Below are 10,560 nucleotides of genomic sequence, written 5' to 3'. Positions count from 1 at the left end.
TTAAGTTGACCTAGAATATCTTAATACCCATAGACTGACCAAATACATCACGTTCCAGGCCCAATAACATTCCAGCATATATCAACCAGACAGTACTGAAATCAGCTAATTTTCTGCATCTAGCCTTAAATTCTTTCAACCCCACAAAAAGATTATAGTTCACAAAATTACCTTAATGATTTAATATGTGATATATATATATATATATATATATATATATATATTCATATGTCCTTCTGCAAGCAAACTATATATGTAGACTGTGCGAAATCTCTAGAACAAGCTTTGTAATAAAGATTGTAACCAATCAAACCTCTACATACGTCAATTAGAACCCAAGTTTACGGCACAAACCAAAAAAGCCCAAGATGCACTCGTTCCCTGGGTGTATAAATATACTCTTAGCACCTTCCCGGAAACTACACAAAGTCTAAGCACCGAGAGAGAGAGAGAGAGAGATCTACCACACCTACGAGCGGCCTAGCTCTACCTAAATACTAACTTTTGCTTGTCGTTTTTGGGTTTTTATTTTTTTCCCCATATATATACATGGATACCAAGGTTTTATCCACCGGAGTTCGCTACACGAGCTTGCCGCAAAGCTACATCAGACCAGAATCCGAGCGGCCTCGTCTGTCTGAAATCTCTGCTTGTGAAGATGTTCCCATCATCGACTTGAGTATTGCAGATAGAAGCAAAATTGTCAAGCAAATTGGAGATGCCTGCAAATATTTTGGCTTTTTCCAGGTAAAAAGTAGTTTCCATACACATGAGATCAGAGTTCACTTAATTTTTTGAAAGAGAACTGCACGACTATTTTGCCATTTTATTAAATATGTTTAGGTAATCAAACACGGCGTGTCACCGGAGGCGGTGCAGAAAATGTTAGAGGTGGCTACCGAGTTCTTTAGCCTGCCGGTGGAAGAGAAGTTGAAGCTCTATTCGGATGATCCTTCAAAAACAGTGAGACTTTCAACAAGTTTTAACGTGAAAAAAGAAAAGGTTCACAATTGGAGAGATTATCTTAGACTTCATTGTTATCCTTTAGACAAGTATGTACCTGAGTGGCCCTCCAATCCTTCTACCTTCAAGTAAGTCTTACTATCCTACTCTCCTTCTCTCACGCACACAAACACGCTTAAGAAATTCACATTTGAAGAAAAGTACACTATTGCCACGTCCTTTTCCTCCGTAATAATAAAGTCTCAACCTAGATCCAATAGTTATTTTGGAGACCAAAGAGTTGAGTAATAAACTATTTCAATCATGTAGATAGTTTTATTTTCATGCCACGTGACGTATTTATTGAACATTAAATACTGCGTCAAATAAAATATTCTTTTAAGGCGATCTATTGTACTAGGAATCTAAATAACAGAAAACTGTCTAATTAATTGACGATCTTTAGTACTTTGCATGATTCTTTAAAATATTATTTTTGTCTTCACTGAAATTGAAATATCGATTTTAGCGAAATTAATGATTAAAGTATCATATAAAGTTTTAATTTTAGAGTATTCCAATCATGCATCTTCTAAATAACAATGGAGATTCTAGCTCATCTTTGTTTTATAATAGGTGCTTTTAACAATGTCATTAATATGTGTTTTAACAAATAACTCCTTGAGTTGGTCATGCTTTAGCTATGTAGATAGCTATAATGTTCTCAAAATCATCTCAATATGATAGAATGCCATTTCTATAGTAATTCCTTCATTTCTCTTACCATTATGCGTTGCCCTAAAATACTTTAGGGTTTGGAGTTCTGATTTTCATCGTATGAGATATATTCTCTGTCCTTTCGACGTGTCAAAAACCACCATGTCAAGTCCACTCTTGATAACCTCACCAGCCCATGTGCTTCGATCGATCATGCGATTCCCGAACGTGGTTTCTGAAAAGTCCAAGATACATCCAATTAGCATGTACTCCTAAAAAACATAAAGAAAAGACACGCACACGTACATGCACTTTCTTCTTTCTTGATTTTCCTCCGAATAATGTTTTGTTTTTTGTTTTTTGAAAAATACAGCACTAAAATGCTCATATAATGCCACTAATTGAGCTTTTATTTGTCCCGATGCCATATTTTTAAGATACGCGTCACAAATTATTCCATGCAGAACCCGTTTAAAATGATAAATGCATGTCAATGCTTTACAGAATATTAAATACTTAATTTGAAAACAATCGAGAAGATCCAAAAGAAATTTACTAAAATAAATCTAATATATCTTAATCAATAATATATATATATATATATATTATTCAAAGTTCATGCTTGCTTATGAAAGTGGAAGAGACAGGAAACTGTATATATCTTTTGACACTAGAGCAATACGAGCATTATGATTGGACCAAATCATAATATCATCTTATTGGACCAAACTTCATTTTTATGATTTATACAAATTTTTAGAGTAATGTTACATACAGTCATGGAGTGTATAAGTACCGTGCAGTTGTCTTAAAAAAGAGTGCGGTCTATTATTAAAAAATTATTTTTTTCATGTAGGTCCTGTATATATTAATTTTTTTCAAAGTGATTGCGCGACGCTTGCGCATTTACTACTGTAACTATCATTTTTCAAATTTTTAATGAATAATGCTAGAACTCCCGCTGGAGCTCTAACATGTATTTTATGTGTTTTTTTTAAGTTATTTTTTATATAGATTTTTTTAATAATTTTTAATATTTTTAAAAAATAAAAAAAGTTTACAATATTATTAAAAAATACTTTCTTAATCATGAATTAAAATAAAAAAAATATTTTTTTATGATTTTTTTTTACTTTCTAATTAAGGAATTGTTTTTAATGATGTTCTAAATTTATTTCATTTTTAAAAAATATTAAAAAAATCTATATAAAAAATAATTTAAAAAAATACATGAAAATATATGAAAACACATATTATAGCTCTAGCAGAGTCCCAGCGGAAGCTGTAGAATCATCCATTTTTAATATATAAGTGTCGTGTATTTTTTTTTTAAATAAATTTTATCATAAAAAAATATTAAAACATATTAAAAAAATGTATAAAAAAAAAACATATAAAATACAATAGCGGAGCTCCCGCGTGGCTGTAGAGGCACCATATTAAAGTAGCTTTTTCAATTACTGCTACACAAATTTCAAACAACTATCGGGGTTGGCGGGTCAACCCAGCTAAATGTGTGATGTTGTCATACTAGTTTGCAGAGTGGGACCCATGAATTATTTCATAAAGTTATAAACATTAATCCGCCGGTGGGATACGCGTATTGGAATTAAATATGGAGGGGAGACTTTTTAGACAAATCGGACGGTGAGGACGCCACCCTAGTAGTAGACCAGGCTGACATCAGTACTATAGAATCGACCACGTAGTCTACACGTTAGTCGTTAATTGTGGCTGACATCACGGAAACAAACCGTGTTGTCGTCAGCCCTTTTCGAATCTCACGATCAAAATCTTGTTTATCTCTGACTCCTAACTCTGATTTTTGTCCAACCCTACGGATCATTGAAAACCGATTTGCATATTTTACTTAGAAACAGAATTAAAATATTTCTTATTCTTGCATGTTGCGGAGCATGATTCAGATCCTACTAGATTGATTGATTATGCTCATATACTAACATTATAATTAATAGACTATCCAATTAGGCCTAATTTTTGTCTTATTCTAAGGTATTTCTATAGTTCTAATCGTGAATATGTAAATATTATGTAATTATTTTAAAAAATATAAATAAATATGAGATTTATATGAAAAAATAATAATTTTTTAATAATAAATTTTATTTTTTTTTAAAATAATTATACGACACTTATACGTTCTATAATAATTATTAGATATACAATTATTTTTTTTTTCTTTTAATTGTAAGTGGAGAGAATAACGACAATTAAGAGTTAAAAGTTTACTAATATGGCAGTCTTTTTTAGAATCACTACGCATTACTCTGTTCGTATCTGACAAAACCTCGGAATTAGTGGAGACAAAACCTTGGATATCCTAGTGATCAAAAGAATATGTTTTCTTTTTTCACTATCGTGATGCTTTTTAAGGTAGAGTCTTTTTTTTTTTTTTTTTTTTTTTTTTTTTTTTTTTTTAGTTAGAAAGGAAAATAAAATAGAAAATAGAAAATTAAGTTTTCTAAAACTTAAGTTCAAGGAATAATTTTTTTTTTTTCCAACAAAAAAAACCCCTATTTCGGGGAAACAATATAGAGGCAAATAGTGTTTGTGAATTAAAGTTTAACCGATGATCTTTGTAAAATATTAAGAAATCTGTTTTGGAAAAAATAGGGTGGCATATGCTTTTTTTAACGGAATACTGCTAAATATAGTTTTTGGATATGTAATTTTTACGTACTTCTTTTTAAAAAAATTGGTAAATCTGTGATCTATATGAAAAAATTTACTTTTTAATAATGGCTTGTACTATTTTTTAAAGAAAGTGTGCGATATTTACACACCTTACGACTGTATCTATAATATTACTCTTTTTAAGACCTTTCTTTTATCAATTTGTTTTAAAAGATTTTTTTTAAAAAAAACTATACTAAATAAACACTTTTTTTTTTTTGGAGAAGAGCCCAGTTAGGTTCTTTTCATAGACAAAGATATCAAGAGAATATGCTAAGAAATCAATGGAAAAAAAAAAAAAAAAAAGGCACGAAGATGACTCTGTCTCATTGTCTCGAGTAAAATGATGAATAATTGCATTTAACGTCATTTGTTACGTACGAAGCAGTGATTAAGATCTCTCTCTTTTCGTGGGTCAAGCTTTGAAAACATATCTTGTTTATAAAACTTGGTTATTATGATCATGCATCATCATCCTGCTCTTTGTCATCATCTGTTTTATTGTGAATATTATTTTTTAGTGCTTATAATATTATTATTACCATTGTTTAATTGGACTACTAATACTTCTTGTACTTATACGTCTCGTAAGCTTCTTTGTCGATTAACAATTATTTGTAAGTGAGGGATTTGTGGGTCTCGATTTATAATGCCATTCTATTTCTTAATTATCAAGTTCGATCATGGATGATGTCTTCTTTCGGCCACCCTGCGAATAAAAAAGTCAAGAAAAATATATAAATAATAATAGGAAAAACAAATATCAGGTCTTTGTGCTTGTAAGTTTCATAGATTCTCAGATCAAGCTACAGTCTTCTTACCCAAATATACAATTTAGAGACATGTAGACTTGTTGTATTTAATATTGGGGTTCATAGTAATCACGGGGGATTCATAAACCATGTATGTCTCTTTTCGAATGGTAGAAAATGTTTTAATAAAAGATTATAGAGGATGTTGATCTTAGATTCTCTTCCAAGATACTGCTTGCTTACAGCATATTTTATTTTGCATTCAACTCAATTGGATCTGGGTTTGTAGCTCCCGGCTGGCCATTTCAATGTCTTCTCTCATATCAAGTTCAAACATACCTAATGTTCCCTGCTTTTGCTGTGTGAGATAGAGCTGTGTAGAACCAGCAATCAATTAGAGCATTACCAAGTCTCTGCATATCTGAATAAGACCAGATCAACATATTGCAGTGTTTACTGGCATTAATTTCAAGTTGATTGAATGTTTAAATGCTTATGTTTTCTCAATAGTGTACTCAAAACAATCCGATTTGAACCCATAATTGATGAAGCTAATGTAACATTGTCTTGCATTGATAGGGAAATTGTGAGCAATTATTGCATGGAAGTAAGGGAACTCGGGTACAGAATACAAGAACTCATAGCAGAAAGCTTAGGCGTGGAAAAGGATTCTATAAAGAATATATTGGGAGAGCAAGGACAGCATATGGCTGTGAACTATTATCCACCTTGTCCAGAGCCAGAACTCACCTATGGATTGCCAGGACATACTGATCCCAATGCCCTCACAATCCTACTTCAAGACCTCCACGTAGCGGGCCTTCAAGTTTTCAAAGATGGCAAGTGGCTTGCTGTTAATCCTCACCCAAATGCTTTTGTCATTAATCTCGGCGATCAATTGCAGGTAACGGCGAGACATTACACTATGTGAAATCACTACATGTCCCAAAAACTTAAACCAACGGGAATACATAAATTTAATTACTTTCACTAAGCTTCCAACTTAGATATTATAATAGAAGACACATTTTAAAAATAATGATGTAATGTTGTTAAGGGATTTTGTCTGGTTTCCTAAGGAATTGAATTTGACATGAGAATGAGTGATTGCAGGCATTAAGTAATGGGATTTATAAGAGTGTTTGGCACAGAGCAATAGTGAATGCTGAGAAGCCAAGGCTATCGGTAGCTTCGTTCCTCTGCCCATGTGACGACGCTTTAATCAGCGCCCCAACAGCACTCACAGAAGATGGATCAGCAGCAGTGTACAGGGGTTTCACATATGCAGAGTATTACAAGAAGTTTTGGAGTCGGGACTTGGAAAAAGAACACTGTCTCGAACTTTTCAAGAATCAGTAGTAGCCTTAATTAATAATTGCCTAGTTCTTGATCGGCAATTGTTTCTCTTTCTTTTTCCTTTTTCTACTATTAGTTTGCATTTTTCTTGATGCAGAAGGAGCTCGTCCGCTTTACCATACACTGACATCAATTTATTTAAGAAAACTCCCCAATTACTTTTGGGGGAAGAATGGCGGCGGTGTACTTCTCTCCTCTGTTTAATGTGCAACAAGTTGTATTGAACTATAAACTAGGTAGAATTTTCTGATCTGTTAGCCATAAATTTACGTACTTTTGCTGGTTGTTATGGTTTTTGGACGAAGCTGCAGTGTAAGGTTATATTTTGTGAAGTGGAAGGTTATATTTACCACTTTCTTTGTGGAATGCAAAGCATCAGAGAGGAGAGACGTTGAGAGCGGGTATAAAGCGTGGTTAATCACTACTTGTTCGAACTCAAGATCTCTGTCCATAACTCAAGATCTCCACAGCTTCACCACCATGAGAGGGGAAACTCCCTTTCAAGATAATATTCAAAACCTTTGAAAGACAATATCCATTACAATCCCAAGTCAGCAATGCTGGCCACTTTTAAGGGTCACTTGAAGTACCTCTTTTATGCAATCTCCTCGACTCTTATTAATTTCGGGGTTTACAGCTTTCCGCAAAGTTTTCAAATGAATCTTCTTTACATTCTTCCTTAATTTCTGCATTTTTCATGCCAATGCACACTCCATTTCTTATATAGCTTCATCGAAGAGCTTGCCTGATCAGCTTCACTAGTGCTAAAACTTTTCAAACAAATCCTTGCTCTATGGAAAACCCACGGAGCCAATGACAATTAACTGCAGACTGCTATAATAATTCTTGTTCATTGTTCATGCTTTGATAAGCTGCCAACAGTATGAAGCACGGCACCCACGGCAAGTTTCCAAGATTTCAATCTAATTTTAAGAAATCAATCTACTTTATTACTTTTCCATTGTTTCTTTATACATACATACATATATATATATATATATATATATATATATTGTTTTTTATGGAAGATGATTATTCCCTGATATTCGCTACTCTCATTCTTCACAGAGGAATACCTTATACATGTAAAGAACTTCTGGGGTTATGGATAATCGCAAAACCAAAGTTTTGTAAAATAGCCTTTTCCTAGACATAAAACTAAGCAGAAGTAAACTTTACATGGCCATGCAGATAACAGAGTATTACAATCAAATCTAAGTGTCTACTGCCTAAGGTATACCGGTTTTATCCAAAATTAAGATGAATGCCATCCAAAATATTAAGAAACTCAGTAGCTTATGAAAAAATAGCATTATATCCTGCAGTCCATACTTTAGCCATCAGCCAAGCACTTACTTTCTCTATAAGAGTGATGAAGCTCAAAAAGGAAGCGTGCATAGAAAGTTTTGAAGAAGGGTCTGGTTCAATGAATATACCAGAGCCGAGAAGATGATTTTTATATATAGAAGTGCACACGGAATTAGTCAGCCGAGTAATGGCCCAATACTTACAAAAGGAAAAAGTGCCTTTTAAGAATACTTACAAAAGGAAAAAGTGCCTTTAAAGAATACTTCCAAAAGGAAAAAGGAAAAAGTGCCTTTTAAGAATACTTACAAAAGGAAAAAGTGCCTTTAAACCGGAAAGGAATAGGATGTAGTCAAAGATTTGCTATTCGGAATTCAATGCGTGCCATGATGCTTGATTTACGGGAGTTGTTTGCTTGACGTTCCAGATCTGATATTGCTTGATTTACGGGATCTGGTTTATTGGGACTTGCTTGACTTAAGTCAACATCCCCCGCAAGCGAATGAGGCTCGCAAACTATGAGCTTGTCTCGCAAAAAACAGAAACGAGAGGAAGAGAGTCCTTTGGTAGAGAGGTCTGCCAACTGGTCAACAGTGGAAATAAACGAAGAGTAACATCCTTGTTGTGGACTTTCTCCCGAATGAAATGAACATCAGCTTCAACATGCTTCGTACGGATATAGAAAACCGGATTAGAGGCTAAATAAATAGCGTCAAGATTATCACAATGAATAATAGGAGGAAAAACTAGGAAATGGACAGGTCCTTGAGAACCATTCAAATCCAATAAACTTCAGTGACAGTCATGGAAAGAGCACAATATTCAGCCTCCATACTTGACCGGGAAACAATGGATTGCATCTTGGCACACCAAGAGACCAAGCAATGACCCATAAAAACACCATAACCTGTAGTAGATCGGTGATCATCTAGATCACCGACCCAATCCGAATTACTAAAGGCATGTAAGTGGATAGAACCCCGAGTACAATATAATCCATGATCGATAGTGCCTTTTAAATAGCGTAAGACACGCTTGGCGGAGGACTAATGTGCAGTGGTTAGAGAATGGAATTGATTGACCGAGTAGGAAATCTCAGGTCGAGTGAGAGTGCAGTATTGAAGTGCCCCTACAATTTTTCGATATTTGGTGATATCAGGGAGAGGTTCACCAGAATGAGAGGAAAGTTTGCTGCCTGTAACACAGGGGGCAGCATAGGGCTTGGCTTCGATCATTTTAGCGTGATGCAACACATCAAGAATGTACTTCCTTTGACAAAGATGGAGACCATGAGCATCGTGAACTACTTGAATGCCAAGGAAAAAGGCAAGGGGGCCAAGATCCTCCTTCAAGACAAACTCTATTTGGAGCTTAGAAATTAAAGAAGAAACAAAAGCATCACTTGAACCCGTGATTAGTATATCATCAACATATATTAAAATGTAAATGATAATACCACCTTGGTGAAAAGTGAAAAGAGAGTAATCCACCTGAGAACCAATAAACCCAAGATTAACAAGAGATTGAGAAAGTCGTTTAAACCATGCTCTTGGGATCTATTCAAGGCCATAGAGAGCCTTGTTGAACTTGCACACATAATCAGGAAACTGGGGATCAACATAGCCATGTGGTTGTTCAATATACACCTCCTCATCAATGGTCCCATGTAAGAATGCATTGGAAACATTCAATTGACGAATTTTCCAATCAAAGTGAACGGCGATAGCCAAGACTAGCTAGATAGTGGCAGGTTTGATAACAGGGCTAAAAGTCTATGAGAAATCAATACCGGGAACTTATTTAAAACCTTTGGCTACCAATCGAGCCTTACAACGATCAAGAGACCCATCCTCATTTTGTTTAGTTGTGTACACCCATTTAGTATCAATAATATTCTAGTAAGTGAGACGTGGACAAAGGGTCCAAGTATTATTTTTCACCAACGCAACATAGTCTTGGTTCAAGGCATTTCTCCATTCATTAGAAATTACGGCTTGAGAAAAGGTTTTGGGCTCAGGTAAGGAAGTGGTTGTATTAAGAATAAAAAGCGGATGTTTTGTTGAGTAAAAAGAAATGTAATCAGGGCAAGATTTGGGGCATAGAGAACCGGTTTGGGAACGAGTGGTCATGCGTGTAGGGGAGGAATGTCAGGTATGGAAAGTGTGAAAGGATAGGAAATCTCAAGATTGAGGGAAGAGTTTGACTGAGGGGAGATTGTATCCGAAGAGGGAAGGATGGGAGAGGATGTTTCGGTGAGAGGAGAGATTATAGAGGATTGGTGAATTAATGGAGATTGGGAGGAGTTATTATCCGAAGGAGTAGATAGAGAGTGCTTTTCGGCGGAGTGATTTTCGGAGAGATTTATGGGTGAGTGATTGTCGGTGAGATGTTGGCTAAAAGAGGAAGGTGCAGTTGAGATATGGAGGGAGGAATTACCGTAATTGAAGATGGAGTTGTGCCAGCCGAATTTGAGGATGGTCGAAGTAGAGTTTGATGTGTGGGACAATAAAGAGGGTCACGTTGATCATGTTGGGATGAACTGGAGGGTTGAGAGACGTACACCTTTCTCTGTGCAGGAAATAAATGTTCACCAAATACCACATGTCGTGACAAATAAACCTTTTTTGATATTGGATCAAGACAACGATATCACTTATGGCTAGAAAAATAACCTAAAAAGATACATGTTTGCTTCTAAAGGCAAGTTTATTGGTGGTATAGGGTCTTAACAAAGGGTAGCATGCACACCCAAACGTCTTAAGTTGGGAATAATTAGGTGGTTTTTTAAACAACT

At 34.8% G+C, this 10,560-nt stretch overlaps 1 protein-coding gene across 1 annotated transcript; it reads left to right on the top strand.

Annotated features, from left to right (window-relative positions):
- The first annotated feature begins 245 nt into the window (after positions 1–245).
- Positions 246–6,730, top strand: LOC121255775 (protein DOWNY MILDEW RESISTANCE 6). The gene is made up of 4 exons (XM_041156274.1): positions 246–747; positions 844–1,091; positions 5,685–6,009; positions 6,219–6,730. Exons 1-4 carry the CDS (start codon positions 550–552, stop codon positions 6,462–6,464), a joined length of 1,017 nt encoding a protein of 338 aa, XP_041012208.1. The 5' UTR covers positions 246–549; the 3' UTR covers positions 6,465–6,730.
- The last annotated feature ends 3,830 nt before the right edge of the window (positions 6,731–10,560 follow it).

Source organism: Juglans microcarpa x Juglans regia, chromosome 3D, assembly GCF_004785595.1.
Source record: "Juglans microcarpa x Juglans regia isolate MS1-56 chromosome 3D, Jm3101_v1.0, whole genome shotgun sequence".
NCBI lineage: Eukaryota > Viridiplantae > Streptophyta > Magnoliopsida > Fagales > Juglandaceae > Juglans > Juglans microcarpa x Juglans regia.
Note: the sequence above shows the minus strand (reverse complement) of the source record. Positions and strands in the feature narration are given on the sequence as shown.